General features: G+C 38.1%; 1 protein-coding gene across 1 annotated transcript in view; it reads right to left on the bottom strand.

Annotated features, from left to right (window-relative positions):
• The window catches only part of LOC127365947 (low-density lipoprotein receptor-related protein 1B-like), a 241,426-nt gene that overhangs the window by 162,013 nt on the left and 60,300 nt on the right, over positions 1-19,113 (bottom strand). Inside the window, 1 exon segment of the mRNA XM_051404535.1 lies at positions 14,479-14,601. Within this exon segment, the coding sequence (XP_051260495.1) occupies positions 14,479-14,601 (123 nt within the window).

The following is a 19,113-nucleotide window of genomic DNA, read 5'->3' as shown; positions in this document are numbered from 1 at the left end:
CACTGGTGTGGAAGAATAAATATAAAGTTTAAAAGGCATGAATATTTCAGTCATTCTGCTTGTGTGCCTCTTTGTGTGTGTGTGTGTGTGTGTGTGTGTGTGTGTGTGTGTGTGTGTGTGTGTGTGTGTGTGTTTATGTTAGCTAAATCAGAACTCATGGAAAACAGTGAACATTTTGCATGTTGTCTGTCTGTGGTGAAATCATTGTTGTCATGCTTAAAGGATGTTTGGATTATAAAATGTATGGGCTCTATGATGCTGGGTCTTGAATAACTGATGGAAAGGGATGATATATTTACAATTGTCTTGTACCATTGTTACTAGCAAATTATTCCCCCATGTTTCTGCTTGATTTGAGTGTATGGGCTGTTTGTACCTAACTCAGTGTTTGAGGCAAACATCCTTGGACAAATTTGGGATGTGTGGTGATGCACTTTTTAACTTGTTATATGCAGTTCCACTTCCATGGCAACAAAGTGAACTAAAATGCACAAATATAAAAGCACAAGATTATTTTTTTGTGCTTTTTTGTACAACACAATGCAAGTTGTAGTCCCTTTGAGGAGTCTAACAGCCTGAGAAAAGAAGCTGCTCTGTTGTCCACTGGTACAGCAGCAGATAGAGTAGTTCTGTATCTATTGCCAGATGGGAGCTGGGTCTGTGCAGGCACCTTACTTCACCGATGTCACTGATGCTCTGTAGATGGGTACCAGTGATGATCTGGGTTCTGTTTTCATCCCGTTTGTTGTTCACAGTGCTCCTGTCCTTGGGTGTGCACATCCCATTCCAATTTGTAATGCTTCCAGTCAAGATGTTTTCTATTGCTCCTCTGTAAAAGTTAACTTGGCATGGGAATTTTATTTTCCTGAACAAAATACAGTTGTTTCTGAGCTTTCTTTACCAAGGGTAGAGATGTCCATGACAGGTTCTTTATAATGTTGTTTCCCAGGAACCTAAAACTATTCAGCAACTCCACCTCAGCTGTTGTAGACACGGATGTGTGTCTTCTTTTTTCTTAAAATCAACAATCAACTCATTGGTTTTCTTGACACTGAGCAGTAGGTTGTTCTCTGTACACCACTCGGCAAGATTATTGAGTTCCTGTCAATATGAATTCATCAATATATCATTGTTTGTCCAGCCGATGATGGTGGTGTCGTCAACAACTTCACAACAGAGTCCTCTCCATTTTTAGGATTGCAGATGTGGTTGTACACAACATTAAAAGAAGGGGGCTGAGCACACAGCTCAGAGGGGCTCTTTGGGGTCTATTTGTGAGGACGTCCAATATCTGTTGAGTTCAGTAACATTATGGCCAACTATAAACTACAGCTCTGCCCACCATGTTCTGCTTTTAAAAAGGCACAGCGATTAACACAAAGGGCTTTTTATAATAATAATTTTCCTGTGTGACCTTTACATCTGTAGCATTTGAAATGTTGTACTCAGCCAAAAGAGCTTATTTTGCTGTATTGGTCTGACCTGAAGCATAGTAATATTTTCAATACGTCAAAACCACAGACAGAAACTCTTCACATAAAATGAAGGAAACAAACTGGTAGGACAGGATTAAATGTTGTGATTTTTAGTACGCTCAGAGGTAGATGGGGTTGCCATAGGTTCAAAACTATATATAGGTCTGGTCTCCTTTCTTAATATAAACAGGACAATGAGCAATCATTTAACTCCTAACTAATCACATAGAGCTGTAGAGAAGCAACCAGTGGCACAGTATGAACTGAACAACTCCCTGGTGGGAAAATGTGTGTGCCTTTGCATGTTTGTGGATATGCATGGCCAGCATTTGGTGATGCTCTGCCAGGCCTGTACTGCAGCCATCTTCAGTTCTTGCTTGTTTGGCAGCTTTATACCTTCACTCTGGTCTTCAGCACATGAACCACATGCTGACTTGAACTGAGGCCAAACTGACTTGGCCAATCAAAAACATTCCCTCCCTCTGAAGACTTCCTTGGTTGGCTTGTCTGTATGTTAAGGATCATTGTGTGTCTGTATTGTACTGCATTTTCTTTTTACACACTATGGACCACTGTTAATATACAGTAAATATGTACACCCGCAATAAGTTTCAGTCAGTTTCATTTCAAATCCAACTTACAAAAATACATTGAAAAATGTATACTATTTCATTCAATTCAATTAATTTGTAAAGAAGAAGATATACTTTCTTAATCCCCTAGGGAAAATTGTTCTTTTCATTCTTTTTTTTTATACACACACACACACACACACACACACACACACACACACACATACACACACAGGCTGAAATACACACTTCATGCAATTGTGGACATGCAACAGGGAGAGAGATGGTAGAGTGATGGGCCAAGCCAAGTCCCTACACACTGAGCTACTGCTGCCCCCCCTCCCCCCAGAAAAGCGCCAAATCATAACAGAAGTAATCTCAGGACAGTTTTCAATAGAGAAGGTCTAGACCATAGTCCTTATAAAATCCTTTACAGAAACCCAGGATTGCCAATACAATTGCACATGATTACCTATTTATTGTAGCTATTACTGAACAGCAGTAGTCAGTACAATACTTTCACATTACAGCACTATTTATAACTCCTGCCTTGCAACAACTTAAAAGCTTCCACACCAAAAAGGTCACATGTTCTGTACACAAATAGAAATAAAAACAACATTGTGCGTTAAGCAACCATCCCACAGTTTGATGACATTTACAATCAATAGTAGCTTAGCCCTGGTGACTGCATGCAGCAGTTCTCACATTAAAGCTTTACACAAGGTTTACACACGCCTCCAAATCTGAACAAACTCAGGTTAATACTGAATATGGTCTTCTAGAGGCTAGCTAGCTAGATCAACCAAGACCCAACATATCAATAAAGCAACTATGAGTTACTGGAAGGTGCATTCCTATTCTTTAGGCAGAGGCTGACCATCACGACCAGAGAGAGACAAAATGTACCCTCCCATCCAACTTCCATGAACAAGCCCCAAGTGACCCCCTAAAATGACCCATTGAAAAGCATCTCTGGGATCAGTAGATGTAATGTGATTAGTGAATTACACATTTGAATATTTTCATTACTAATAAAGTAACAACATTTATGCACGTTACTCAACATTTGTTACTTTCTACTGCTGTTTAACAAAACTACAAAAAGTAAGTCAAAAACAGCCAATAACATTATGTTTTTAAGAAACTGCAAATTCATCAGATTCTCAAATCATGATTACTTGTTAGATGATTTGTTTTATTTGTTAAACTCTAAACTAGGTAACAACAGGTAAACAAACAAACAAACAAACAAAGAGTAAACAAAAATGGACATAATATGCAAACATGTCCCATTATTACAATAGGTGTAGCAAAGACAAAGATGTATTGTATATGACTGCCTCTATGTATTTTTTGTGACAGTTCTACTAAAAGCGGAATTCTGCCAATATTGTTGTGTAGTATGTTCACAGTGTGCATTCCATCTAAAAGGCAGCATTCATACAGATATGTAGGTCGTTCTACTAATACTAAAGTAATGCCATGTTGGCCTTTTTGTCTTTAAACTACAAAACTGATAGTCCTTGGCTGATCCGCTTTGTAAAATACACTATAAACACACACCTGTGACTGCATTACATCAGTATTACTGTGCCAAACTAACTCTTGAAAAATGCCAGATTTTGTTGTTAATTTAGATTTACTGGGTAGGCTAAGCATGGATGAGTTGCTCAAAGAGATGGACAGGATAGAGGAGGAAGATAAAAGGGTTTATGTTATGTTTGAGCAGTCAGGGAACCTGCTATGTGCTTTCGCTTCATTGGAGAAATAAATCATGTTGCTGCCACCCACTCCACCAGTCTTTCATCTCCATCCGAAGTGTACAAACTACACCACCGATATGTGGTAAGTTCCGTTGTAACTTTTGCTAGCTTGCATGTCTTTATTTGTAGCCTATGCTCACCTTTCCCTGGCTCTGTTGTCACTTGCAACCAATATATTTTTGTTACATTGTAGTTTGGTTACTCTACACACTCTATGTTACTTACTCTAACAAAAAATTATATTGGCCTATGCTGGGTCGAGTACCTGCTCTTATTGGCTTTTTTGTTCGCAGGACTTTTGTTTTGCACTTGCAGGAGTGTTGCGAGTGTGCAGCTCTCCATCGCTGTCTCGCCTCCGAGCAAGAGCCATGTGTCTCTGCAGGCGGGGCTGAGCTCCTGCACACCCAGAACAGCGGAGTGAAGTAAAACACCTGTACAGCTGGTATTTACGGTGCTGTAGAAAGTACCATCAAGTTTTCAGAATGGAAACTGACTTGGCATTGACTTACTCGAAGTATCAGTTCTCATGGCATCCCTAGTAGCATCATAGTTGGTGATTGGTTCAGCCAAATAGACTATGGTTAATTCTGATTTGATTGATTGATGTTTCTACATCTTACACTTCTAATTGCGCTAGTAAAAATATCACTGTGTGGGTAGCATGCATGTTTGATCACTGGTCTTTTTAAAAAAACATTTTGTTTCTCTTAACATTAGGTATATTGGAGAGCCTAATGACCTTCACTCCATGTTACCACAGATTTGTAAAGCAGTTGGCACAGAGAACTACATTGCTTGGTGAAATAATTATTATGTGTTATTAAGGGGGTTTTAGGCACTCTTGGGGATTATTGCTTAATTGTAGCCCTATTCTTTTGTATTAACATTTGAAAAATGTGTGATTTGCTCCTGCATAATACATGGTTTCACTCAAAATCGACCACCTCAGAAATGCAAATCAATATAAGTGCTACATGTTATATGCACTGGGTGCAGTAAATGAGAGCAAAATCATGAAAGTAATATGCACAGAATGCCTCTGACACCTCATTTCCTGCGTGTCTTTTTTTTTTTTTTTTTGCTGTAAATTATGCTGAGTGTTCAATCAAATCTATTAGAAAGAGAGGAAAAATGTCACCACTGTGGAGTGGAATGAAGCCAGGTGTTGGCATCTGTGACATCCAGGCTTTACTGTATAATAAACAATCAATACATCAGTCCACAGAGACAATTGACCAGCCTTGGGACAATATAGAAAAGCTGCACTTCAGAAACACTATTCAAAAAACAACAAAAAGGCCGATATATCATTATTTGGAAAACAGCGACATAATTAGTCAATAGAGATACTTTTGTGACCAACCATTATGCAAATGTCCCAATCTAATTGTTCTGGGGCCAGCTTCAAATGAATAATGCATACAGTAAATTGTAGTTAGAGAGGCTAGAACCAATATTCACTGAGAAGAATGATCTCATTAGGAGTATAATATACAGTGTACATGCTGGCATCCTTTCATCATAGAAATAAATACAGAATTTAAATAATTGTATCTAAATTAATGTTGTTGGTGCAATAAGATTATCATGTAATGATAAAGTTGAATGAAGTTTTTTTTTAGGATGTCACCATATCATCATCTGGTCATGTTGAATTCATGACATGCATTGCAAATCCACAGTCTACACACCGTATTTGGTGTGTTACAGAAAACATATTCTGTATAACAAATGCTCAGACAGGCACATACAGTAATGTACAAACCCAAACTTGATATGACATTACTTTAGAAACCCACTGCAGAAATATTATTTGACACTAGAACCATCAGGTATAAGGGACTCCTTATACAAGCATATTTTCATTATGTTGACCAAATTTAAACCAAGTAGTTATTGTGTCTAAACCTAACCAAATCTTAACCATTTCTGAAAATGGAGGGGGTGTGGGGCATTTCCTTAGGTAATGACAAAATGTAGTTTGGGGGATGTGATTCAGTAATAAATAGTAGCATGTCTTTCTATTAAGAGTTGATCAATTATACCTACCAAAAGTAATATATGATACTGTTTTTACATGTTATAGGTATCCAATGGTCAAAATAATGTAAGGCTGATGTTAAGACTCATAGAGCTAACTTTAATGCAATAGCAGACTTCAACAAGTTTATTTGTTGATCCATAAGCTGACTAGTAAAGCAAATTAAAAGGCTCTAACTTTATTTCTTGGACATCACCAGGGCCAGTCATACTCAACCCAGACTAACTGTTGGGCAACTAGTAACGTTAAGTGTGTCCTACAGCTGTCTCTGACTTTCTTGTAGAGCGGTGTCTCTCACGGATGTCTTTCAAATAAAAATAAAAAGTTCTTATATCCCTTGGCCTTGGATGCCTCTATTAAATTATAATAGATTTGGTTAAAAAAGCCTTGACCTTGGCCTTTATTTATATTTCACGCTATGTAATGTCTTTCAGGGCAAAAATTGGTGTGCTGGCCTATAGTATAAATTAATTGATCATAAGCGAGTAAATAAGTCTTTTTTGGCTTGGAGGCATCTTTAATGAGGACCATGGTTCGAGTATAATACACACAGAGAGTGGGAGGACATGTATTTTTCTCTAAATATCCTCTGGCACTAACCCAGCTCCCTCGAAATAATCATTGGACTATGACCATGTTTATAGAGTGGCTATAAGAGAAGGCATTAGCCCATTCCTATCACTATCTATTACACTACCCATTATTTATGATTAATAAATAAATAAAGGCCAATGTCACTGATCCGTGCTCATTAAGAGTCAAGTCCTGGCTACTGTATAACTGAGATGAACAGCACTCATCATAGTGATGTTACACGCTCATTCTCATTGGGTGTCATGGTAAGTATGTGTCACTGTGTTTGCTCTGAGTTAAAGCTCATTTTTCTGTGGTGCTTTGTTCTCTGCTGCAGCAGCAGGGAGATAATGTAGACTTTAGTACTTTAATGTCACACTGGGTCCATGACAGCAAGCACGTCAAGTTTTAAAATATGTCTTTTTCTTTGGTTCTTTAGGTGACAACCTGGGACGCTGTCTTTTACAATACTCATATTAGGAGGGAATACAAAAGGGAAAATGTGTCAGTGCAGCTTAACTGTTGAGACGGGGGCTGTGAGAGCGAAGACAAAGCAGTAATGTACTCCTCCCAGTGCATCACTTCTGACATGGATGAGACATGGCGCGGGTGCAAGATTGTCACCAGGCAACGGAATTCATTCTCTCAGTAATGGTTTTGCCTAAGACAAATGCTAAAACATACAGAAATGTGAGTTCTTGAGTCTGCAGAAACAAGAGCAATACAGCAAGGAGAAGACTCCAGCCAGGAAGAGTAGCTGCTACCTTAGTGACAGCTAATGGGGATCTGAATAAAGAATACGAGCAAATTATATGTTAAGGGCAAAGAGGAAGACATCTACATCTATGACATTTTGAGAGAAGAGATGATCTTAATCACAGACACTTTAAAGTATACACTGCCTCCCAAGCACACAGACACACAAGTACACACAATATTTGTTGTGTCAGTTCCCCCGCCTACTGAAACTACTGGTAAAACAGATGGCACATGCCTGAGGAAGTGTACATGAGTTCTGTTCCAACTTTAAAGTAGGGAGAGGAAGAGAAACAGTAAATTAAAAGTCTTATTTCAAAGCCTTACGCCTCCTGCTGCAAGACAGCCGATTAAGATGCTGACAAACAAGATACATGTGTGGCAGGTTAAATAAGTTGATAGCAAAGGACAATGTTGTACATTTGATCTAAAATCAAATCCAGGTGTCAGATGCAGGGCTGAGAAACCAAACATGATATCCAATTAACGTTTGCTGCGCTAACATGCACAGTCACATCAAATGTTGTAGAAATATTGTGATGACAACATAACCTGTGCATCTCTAATAACTTGGGAAGACTATCTTAACAGAAGACAGCAATGTGAAAGCAGAATGCAGATTTAATGGTCTCAAAGATTCTTGATTCTAGCACTTTCCGTGAATATACAGAAGTGATGCTTAAAAGTAAACATGCATTTGTAATATTGGCATGTTTTCAGATTTTTTTGATGATTCAACAGAAGGGTTACATGTCAGTGGGGAGAGAGAGCTGGAGAGGAAGGAAAATAAACGTTACATAATGCAAAAGGCCCTGTCCTTCAGCTCAATAACAAGGTGCTACGCTACATTACCCCCTAAACCTCCGTCCTGCTGGCGCCAATTCTCATGGGAACCACACACATTTGTGATACATTTATTTCAATATGGGACTTGCCAGATAAAATACCCTGCAGGATGTTGATAGGCAACCCAAAATACACTGACTATAGTTACTGCAGCTTCATCACAGACAAACAGATCAAATATTCTCTGCACTTATGTGTTTCCACAGGGGCTTTGTCAGCTACTTCCAAATGTTTAAATGGCAATGTGAGTTTAACATCTAACAAATGTACTTTACAATGAGAATTAAGTTTATTGGTCGAGTATGGTTAGAGGAATCTAGTTGTGATTGTCAAAGGATCTCACTGTACCTACATGCAGAGCTAAAACAACGTACAGACGAACAAAAATAAAGCTTTTATACATACCAACCCCTACATCAGACATATGAGACAATTCTGCAGAATCAGCGTTTTAAAAATGAATGCTTCCTACAATAAGAGAAATGCTGAATTTCCTCTCTGGTGATCAATAAAGGCAATAAAGGTTATTTTCTAAATGCACATGACAATAACAGTATTATTAAGATTAGGCAGGAATCATGAGTATGCATTATAGACAGGCAAAAATAAATGGTACTGGATAATAAGACCTAAAATCTATATCATGATTAACTGCCTAAAATATACTTCAATAATGATAAATGTTTTTTATACTACATACTATTGCATGATAATGTCTTTTGGCTACATGACCCTAACAAAGGAAAACAACTGTAATCCATAAGCAGTTTTTAATACATACCTTACAAGTTGCAAAAGTATCTACTTATTATTATTATTACTATCTATTATCTATTAAAAACAACACTGACATATTGTCTGAAAACTGCTGTGTGAACATGTTTAGCAAACATGGAGAAATATTAGTATTAATTTGCAGTGTGTCTGACCACCTGACAAATTAAAGTCATTATTCACTCCATTTTTAACCTTGCTTTGGTTTCCCCCAACTCCTGATCTTGTGATCTTTACCTTGTTGAATGCTAGACATTGGCCATTAGCTAATTGCAAAATTTGTGTGTCTGCTGTTTGGTGCCGAACAGGTGGTGTTTGTGGGACAGGAAACCGAAACCATGAACTTGGAACTTGTAAACATTATAGACAGAAGTATACAGTAGGCAAAAGACAGCATGTTCGGGCTCATGCCTGTAGATAATTCCTAAAACATTGCCTGGATGCCATTATTATTTACGTGGCACAAAAAGTCAGTAACAAAAATATACTTAGTAGCATAACCTTGAGAATAAGATCCTGCACCCCTGTGTTGGATCATGCTGCTTGTTTTCAAGCTCTCTGTAGGATACTGATGATTCCAGTATAGAGAAACTGAGGACTTCAGAGGAAGGCATGAGGAGACATGCCTTCCCCTGTCGATGAAGGGGAATAAATGGAAGAACCCCAGAGAGAGCTGTCTTGGAACAGTTCTCCTCCCCTGTGCCTTGAGGACACTGAGATCAACATCGGTGTTGATTGGGTCGAGCCAAGCTATAGCCATGAAACACAGCTTCTGTGACCATGTTTTTGAAGTCAGCTGCTGACCCCTTTTATTGTCTTTTCCTCTGGGAGTGACAATTCAATCAAAGGATTCACTGGTCTCCACGTCCACCAGATTCACAAAGCTCCTCATGGCAGCACTACTGAGACAAGCCAAAAGTCCATGAAATCCTTTCCTGAAGGATTCATGATGGATTTAAGTACTAAGACAGTGTTTGCAAGCGTGTAGCATCAATACAGGGAGAGAGCTGCATGCTGACAGCCATTAGTACTGACAGTTTTTATAAAATTATACAAGAAAAGATATTTACAGAAAGTGAATTATGGCTGTCCAACTTTATCTCAAATGCACAGCAAACAGCAGATCTGTATGTCCCCAGACAGCCTTGACATTTAGACGTCCTTGTAAGTATGATGCACAAACTAAGAATGTGATTATCCTAGAGGTTTGACTCTTTACTGCAGATAAAGTGTTTGCTTGAACTGCACACGATTGGAGAATTGCCATTTTGCTGGGTTTTCTTTAGCCATTCCTGAAGGCAGGCTGTTTTTCCCGGCTCCCTGAATAACTGTCGTCAGCTGTCCAGTCCCGAGAGGCCTGCGGCTGAGCGGATAAACCGGTGCCTCCTTCTAGTCTCTAGGTATTGCAATCCAAGGCCACCTTCCCTTCCCTCTTCCCCACAGGCCCTGAAGATGCAGTGATTACATCTCCCTGACCGAGCCAGAGCAGGGAGGAGAGAGGCCATCAGTGGCACCAACATTTTTATATTTCTAGACGACAAAAGTGTAATGTATTACCTTTCATTGTTCTTAAGATAAAGAATTCCTCTATAACAAACACACACCATGATTTTTGCACTTTTATTTTAATTCACCATTGCTTCATTCAGTGCATATTATCCTATATAAAATATCTTTTTTTTCACAGGTTATTACAGCTCTTGCTATCATTTAAAAAGGCAGATCCTGCCTTCTGTTTGCAGGGCAAAGCTGATCTAATTCCCCTTTCCATCAATACATAATCCATGATAATGAGCTGTGCTAAATTCCTTAGATGAATATGCAAGGGCTTCTTTCTGCAGGCACTGTAAATAAAATGGAGCCAACATTAATCGAAGTGATAATTAATTGCCTTCTGGAGATTATACGACTTGGCCCACAGGAACCATGTAGAGGTTATATTATATCTATTATATTTAAAACATGTTTCACAAACGGTGAACAAGATCATAGGTGACAGAGAAACCAATCAGAGATATATCAGAAATCTGCTGAAAACTGCCAATGTGGCTCCAGTATACTCAATTTTACATACAGTAAAAAAAAATGACATTAAGAAGATGTTAAAAAAAGAAAAGAAGAAAGAAGAAAAACTAATCCACAACCACTTTATCCACCAAAAATAATGTGGGTTTTTTGCTAATGTTTTAAGGTCCGTGTATCTTTTGGTCATTGGATTTTCCTTTCAGAAACGGGTATTAAAAAACAGAAAACGAGTGGTTATTTGATTTTCGTTTTAAAATACAAAAATTAAAATTGAAATACAAGGCGTTTTTCTTTTTCATGGTCAAAAAGGGATGAGCGAAATTTAAAAAATTATTCGATTTTCATTTTCTATTTCATATAACAAAAAATAAAATCACTAGAAAACAGAAACAGAAAAAAGGCCTGTTTTTTCATATTCTGAGACCGGATGTTGTCACTTACAGGACCGTGCTGTGTAGAAGAAACAGTAGACTAGTAGACTGCGGTCAATCCAGCCGTGAGTCCGATCTCCATGGTCAAATCAGCCGCACTTAAATTTCGAGTGTACAAGTATTCTCAGCATTATGGTAAATGCGGAGAAACAGCGTATTTACTTCTGGTTTTCAAAATAAAGGTATTTAGAGCCGTAAGCTATAATTAAAATATGTTACATTAAAGTGTTTCATGCGCCCCTGATGAATAAAAAAACACTTTATATCAAGTATCTTTACTGCACCAGTGTGGAGAAATGCCAAAATATTTATGCCTCCAGAGATTGCATATTTGACCATATTTGAGCTACTGTAAAAACATATTGCTCAGTGTTTCCTGGCTACTGATGGTATATTTGACTTTTACACATATGAGACTACAAACATACTTAATATCAAGCATTTTTACTGTACCAATTTGGAGAAATTCAACAATAAAAGTCCATATTTGTACCTCCAAGTGGTATTTTCATATATTTGAGCTACTGTAAAAACACTTTGCTCAATAATTCCTGGCTATGGATGATATATTTGACTTCTACACATCTAAGACTACAAGCATGCTTAATATCAAGCATTTTTACTGTACCAATGTGGAGAAATTGAAGAATAAATGTCCTATATTTATACTTCCAGATTCCATATTTTCTTATATTTGAGCTACTGTAAAAATGTAAACTGTAAACTTTTTTCCGTTTCTGTTTTCTAGTGATTTTATTTTTTGTTATATGAAATAGAAAATGAAAATCGAATAATTTTTAAATTTCGCTCATCCCTTTTTGACCATGAAAAAGAAAAACGCCTTGTAGTTCAATTTGAATTTTTGTATTTTAAAACGAAAATCAAATAACCACTCGTTTTCTGTTTTTTAATACTCGTTTCTGAAAGGAAAATCCAATGACCAAAACATACACGGACCCTTTTAATCACCTCAAAAACATTTGATCTTACATTTTTTCAAACTTTGGAAAGCTCTCTCCAGAAATACAGAAGACATTATACTACTACTATATACTATATTTTCACAGGAGAGTACAACTCCTCATGATGAATAAACTCAACGTTTTAAAAGACCAGTGTGTAAGATTTAGCGGCATCTAGAGGTGAAGTTGCAGATTTCAACCAACTGAACACTGGTCATGTCTGTATTTGAAAACCTGGGAAAGAGAACAGGTTGTGAAGTGTGTAGGAGAACCTACAGAGGCCACATAACTTGCAAAAGCGCTGGACTCGCTCCCTCTCTAGATAAAAACGGTTCATTCTAAGGTAACAATTCATAAATTATACACAAATGTTACTCCTAAATGTTACACACTGCACCTTTAAAAGCTTTGCTCTTCTAAACACTCCTAGACAGCATTTCATTGGAAAAGAATCTGGCACACAAGAGGGGGAGTGTTTGCAATAACTAGAGAAAAACACTAGGCATTCAATAACAAAAGCACAAGATATTAAAGGTGGACTGATATATTGAGCAAAACAGCAACTGACTTTATCAACAAAGCATCGAAGGGAAAAGATCCAACAGTACTTGGCACAATATCCACATTTGCTTTTGTGTCTTGAGGAAAGACTTTCCATCCTTCCATCTCTTTTCTATACCTCCTGACTCCACAGTGTCACACCCTCACAGGGTTATGTTGTATTATCTCAGCATGCATCAACAACATTCAACAAGCCACCACTCTATTGTATTCAATCAGAGGGCATACAAGCAGCTATGGACATATTAACAGCTGGTGACCGTAATTATGTTGTTTTTCCATAAGCAGTGAGGCCTCCATCATTTCCTGCAACAAATATTACCTACCTCAAGTAGCCTACTTGATATATGACCTCTTGCACACTAGGGCATTAATAATTATCGTGCACTGTGGTCAATTTAAGCGCAGATGCCACTGCCAAAACTATAAAGCCCTAATTATACCCAATAACTCACACTGATGACAAACCTAGAGTGAATGTTAATAATTTGATTTTGTTGCCTTTTTTTGGCTGTGATAGACTGTGTGGCAGTGACAGTCTCATTATGATTTAAAAAGGCTAATTCAGCTCATAATAACATGAAATTGCTGCTCTGTTTATCCATTAAAGGAAATCTATGTCCCAGAAGTGAGTAAATAATACCCAAGAGCATGCATGCCACAACCTACTCTGATGTGAAGGACGAATGAAGGTTTACATGGCTGCAGTCGGATATGTCAAGTGGATTCTTCGCAGCATAATACAGGCATAATACAGCACTTCTACTTGTTCACCCAATTTTCAACAAGACTGGCAAGACTTCTGTTTTAGTCTCAAATGATTCGTTGTTTATGTGCTGTCCTGTCCAAACAGGACAGCACACATGCCTACACATATCCACATCTCTTGTGTGATATGTGTAAGTACAACAAATCTCTTGAAAACGCAGTACAAAACACCACAGCAACGTGCTAACATTGTAACAAGTGATTGGCCTGTCACAGTTTCATCTGCTCAACTTTAAAATAAGATCCCAATTGCTGAATCAAGTGTTAAAGTTCAAGCCCAGCAGTCAGCCTGGCATTATATCACAATCTGGACAGATTTTTCATCATAGTTTGACATTATAGAAACACATACAATTGAATGTGCATGGTAAGAGGCACAGCCCATTTTGTTGCACTGAAAAACATAGAGTTTATAGAAATCTATAGACAACATAAATGAAAATACTTGCATCTCATTGGACTTGGTGACCATGCTGGCCATTTATTAAAATATAAAAATACAACTACTAAAATGTCTATAGAAACTTCTCAAATCATTCCTGCAGCACAATCTTGCTGTTCACCTGGATAAAAAGTGTCTTTCAAACACTCTCAGTTTTGCCAAAGTATACTTAAACACACTGCTTCGTTTGTAGCCTGCTTCCAACACAGCTACAAACAAGATGTGAGTGAGCGCCATGTCTTCAAAATGACCACAGCTGCTGGTCTCTGTGACAGAAGAAACCACATACTTCTAACACCTTTCAAGCCTGCAGGCAGGAAGTGTTTGATACTAAAAAAAATACCTTTTTGGTGGAACATCACTAAATGCATGTTAACACGAGCCCTTATATTATAAAGGTGACACTCAGTGACAAATGAGGTGCTGTTGCAGAATTCCATATGTCAGTTTTACATTAGTGAGTAATGGATGGAATGGGTGACTTACAAGTTTTGTCAGTTTCATCTGAGTCGTCGGGGCAGTCCGGCTCGCCATCGCAGAGCCAGGCCTCGGGGATGCAGGTTTCCTCGTCATGACAGTGAAACTCCCCTACGTCACACAAGATGGCTTCTGGATGGCATGAAGAAGGGGTGGAAAAAGGAGACAGAAAAGATGCAGCATGAGGTGATGATAGTGGACAGGTGGATTGTGTGTTTTAGCAGGAAATGTGTATTGGATATACACTTGAACATGAGCGTTAATGGAGAGGAAGTGGCTTCACCTTGACTTTTTTGTAGAACCGCATGTTAATGGATCTGGTGAAGAGGCACTGACATAAGCAAAATTATTATTATTATTATTATTACTATTATTATTATTATTATTATATCATCATCAGTGGTAGCATTAAACTCATTGAAACAGATAAAGCCAAGAGTTTTAAAGAGGCTACAGCATCATGCTGTATGTACATTTTGAAGGACGACTGGAATCCATACTGTACTGAACAGTATGTCCTTTTGTCAGTGGCATATATTTTGCAAACCACAAGTCTTTGTCAGAACAGGAGGCCATCTTTTTTTGTTTTTACACAAGATTAAAATGCTACCAAAAGAGACAGACTGCACAGATGCTGCCCAGCATTGTGATTTTGACAGCTACTCTCCTCTAACAAAGACATGATGTCCTTCGCGCCTTGGCAAACTATTACAAAACTGTTTGGCAAGTTTGTTCTTATCTTTTTGCCTCCTTGGTGTTGTGCTTTCATTTGATGGTGGGACTGGGGGAGTTCAGTGAAAGCCCAGTCAACTAAAAAGTCATCATAGCCTTTCAGTATAGCAAGCATCTGTCAAAGTGTTGACATGTTTCCTGCCGGTAGCTGTCAGAGACTCAGCTCGATCATTCTGCAGAATGACACAAGCTTTTTCTAAAGATTCAACACCACAATGTGACCTGCCGCTACTTCTCCTCAATGGCGAGCAAAAACGATAATTTGTTTCCAAGCTTAACCCGAAGACAATCAGACAGGCTCTAACTCCCCCTCCCACTCTCTCTTTCTATCTCCATCTTTTTCCCAGTGTGTTCCTAACCCATTAGTGGTGGGAGTGGAGCAAGTGGGAGATCAGGTCTGCAGCGTTTGAACAGTGAGAGTGATAATTCAACGCACCGCTGCTCCCTGCCCTGGCACCCTCCAGCAAATTCACTACCCAGGGACAAATCTGAAAAGGTCAAACATCTCATCCATTCTGCCTCTCCTATTCCCAATGATGCAATATATCTGAAATCTTACAATTTAAATCAAGGTCTCTTTTGAAATATTCAAAGCCTTCTTTTTCTGGTTTTAAAGGGGGACATTCTTAAAATTGCACACCAAAGCCAACAAACCTTTAAAGAAACAAAATTAAAATGCATCTCTTGCTGAGTAGAACAAGGGGTACAATCAGGGAGACCTATTGCATGAGGAGCAGGTTCATGATCATTAATTTGCCTCTAAACAAGGGAAAAGCACTAAAATAAAAATGTAACTTGCCAATTATTTCCCAAACCACTGTTAACCTCATAATACCACAGAATAATTTTGTGAAAGCATACTTTGCTACAGTCAAATATGCTTTTTTTAACCAGGAACTTCAGCTAAACTGTCAACATTGATGCACACTGATTATCATTGCAGTAAATATTAATACCACACCAGCAGTTAATAACATGATGTACTGTGCATGATTTGACTGAATAAACAATTAGGGTCACACAGTATTGTGACATTAATTACTACCCAAAAGTAATTATTTCACATTTAACAAGTAGCCCAGTCTGAACACTGGCACTTTATAAACACATAACATCTGTAGCACACAATAAATTAGCTGTATATGACCTGAATATGTTGACTACATTATTTACATTTTCTCTCAAAAAATATCAAGACATCAATAAACACACACTGGGCTTGCGGTTGGCACAGGCATGCTCAGTTTGCTTAAATTAAATCTCCTTTGCCTTAAAAGCTGAATTGATCGTCACTGAAAAGCAGAGGGTTGGTGACATAAGGGCCATGTCCACAGCTAGCGATGGAAGCCATGAAAGAAACTGCCCCTGAACCTTGGAGCAGCCCGGTTACCTATTGATGTTCTATCTCCTTTCATGCTACTTCACCTTGAAAGCTAAAGGGCCAAATATGAGGCAACCAAATGACCTCTTATGTCAATTCATCTTCCCTCTTTGCTTCTCCAAACAGCCTCATCTTAACTTCAGTGCACTTTCGCGGCATCTGTGGCAGACAATAATGGGACAAACACACAAGTGAGGGAAACAAAGTTTGTTGTTCTTTTATTCCTCTTCCATATACTGCTGTATTTGCATGAGATACATCAAGGTGCCATATTACACAGCATTATGTATTTTGCAGATAATTCTTTACAAACATCAAATGAGTGGCAATGGCCAGAATAGCAAATAGAAAGAAAAAAAAAAGCAGCAGCCGCTTTCAATGAGTAGAGAAAAACAAAAACAAAAAAACTGGTTCCATTACCATAACAGTAGGGAACACACAGTGGCGCTCAGCTGGGCATATTATCATGAGCTTCATTCCTGACACCTAACAGCCACCACTGGCACAACATTTTGGCTCATTAAAGCCATTGAGCCTTTGAAATGTGCCATATTTTCAGAGGAACAAAGAGTTATTTGGAGGCAAGCAGACCTGCTGAAGGAGGACCAGCCAGCACTCCTTGCAGCATATATTTTGATCAATTTTTTTTACTAAACACGTCCGGTATTCTGCAACATGAGCACAACAAATATTTTTTTTATCCTGCACAATATAGCATCCACTCCTATTTGCTTAGTCCTAATAAACTCTGAATTACATTAGAGCTTAGGTCTTCATTTATCTTTCTAAACAATATTATATTCCAATGAGGTAAGCTACAAACCACTAAGGCATTACAATCCCCTGAATTGCATCAGACACACAGTTCACAATATGGTTCAGTGGATAAGTCGTAAGCTACAGGCCTATTCAAACAAAGCCTGTGTTATAAAAGCAGCAGTGCAGTACACAGCTCAGAGTGGTGAATTAAACGTCATCTATGTCGTACAGCTGAAAAAAGCAAATCTGAGAATATTCCTCACTCAGGCCTATCTTACAGTTGCAGGTTGAGAACGAGCTGCTTCTTGAAGAAGCTATTTGCAGCTCATCCAACTTGCCGACTCTACATAGAAGGCTATGTGTGCACTTGTCAGGGCAGTGATAGTCCATTAGACCTATGTTGAATTCAGGATCCTCAAGGTCAACCAGCAACCAATGTGGGAGGAAAGAGAAAATAGTGGTTGAATATATCTGGAAACCAAATGAAATTATGCAAGCATAAAAAACATATACACAGACACAAAGATAATTGTGAAAATTACCTAATTACCTAAAAAAAAAAAAAAGCTCTTAACTAAAAACTGCAGCTGGTGGTATAAATTGTAATGTGTTTCAGCTGTGACGATTTAGTTATTTTTTTGTTGTCATTTTTGGCTTTATGTTATAGTTGCCAGCATAGTGACAGACAGGAAAAAACAATCCCCAGTCGAAATTGAACCAAGGACATTGCGGTTATGTGGTATGCATTAAGGTAACATGTTTTCACTATAAGTGAAACAAATAGGAAATGCCTTGGTTTTGGAGGCAGAATAAAAGAGTAAGAGCTCCACTACAGAGTTGTCATTTTGCACCATCCAGCATAGCAAAATTTAAATGAATAGACATGCTGTCTTGGTGAGAGCTGAATGAGAAGACTGATCACAGTCATGTCTATACAGTAAATATGAAGGTACAAGCAGGTTAGCTTAGCTTATCACAAAGACTGCTCTGACTGATGGTAAAAAAAAAAATCCACCTTCCAAAAGCTCACTATAAAATGATATATCTATTTTTCTTAATCCAGACCAAAAAATAAATGCAGTAAAAACACGAAGTTACATGGCGTGAAGCATATTGCAAACAAATACCAATCAGCGAATATAGGCCCAGCTTCAGTGCTCTGCACAAACTAATGCTTTGCTTCAGATCTGCCTACCAGCACATAACCTCCTGGAGTTTTGATGTTGCAGTGAAATTGTCAGGGGAGGCTCCAAGAAGTTAATGCATCACTAACAACTACTAAATGTGATCTCCTGATGGGTGGATTTTGTTACCTTCATATAGAGCCAGGCTTGTTGTTACCAGTCGTTGTGTTAACTGAATGCTGGCTGTAGCTTTATATTTACCATACATAAGAAAGTGATGTTAATTGTCTTATCTAATTCTCAGCAAGACAGTGAATAAACATATTTCTCAAAAAGAGAAAAACTATTCCTTTAAAAACAGAAATCTTATTGACTAGCCTATAGCCTCAGCAGATCACAATGCAATTCTCATTGTCTTTTTTTTATATATATATTTCGGGAAAAACAAAATAAGCACTGATGTCAGACTGATGATATATAACAGTCTGAGTATATGAGGGTGGAATATTTTGCTCAAAGATACATGGATTGTATAACATAAATCAAACGTACAGGTTAAAATACATCACATATAAATGTTTCACAAGTTATTGAGGACAAGAGTGCTAGGGCACAAAAATGAAATGCACTTGAAGAGTTTCTGTCTGA

This window comes from Dicentrarchus labrax, unplaced genomic scaffold (assembly GCF_905237075.1).
Source record: "Dicentrarchus labrax unplaced genomic scaffold, dlabrax2021, whole genome shotgun sequence".
NCBI classification, from domain to species: domain Eukaryota; kingdom Metazoa; phylum Chordata; class Actinopteri; family Moronidae; genus Dicentrarchus; species Dicentrarchus labrax.
Note: the sequence above shows the minus strand (reverse complement) of the source record. Positions and strands in the feature narration are given on the sequence as shown.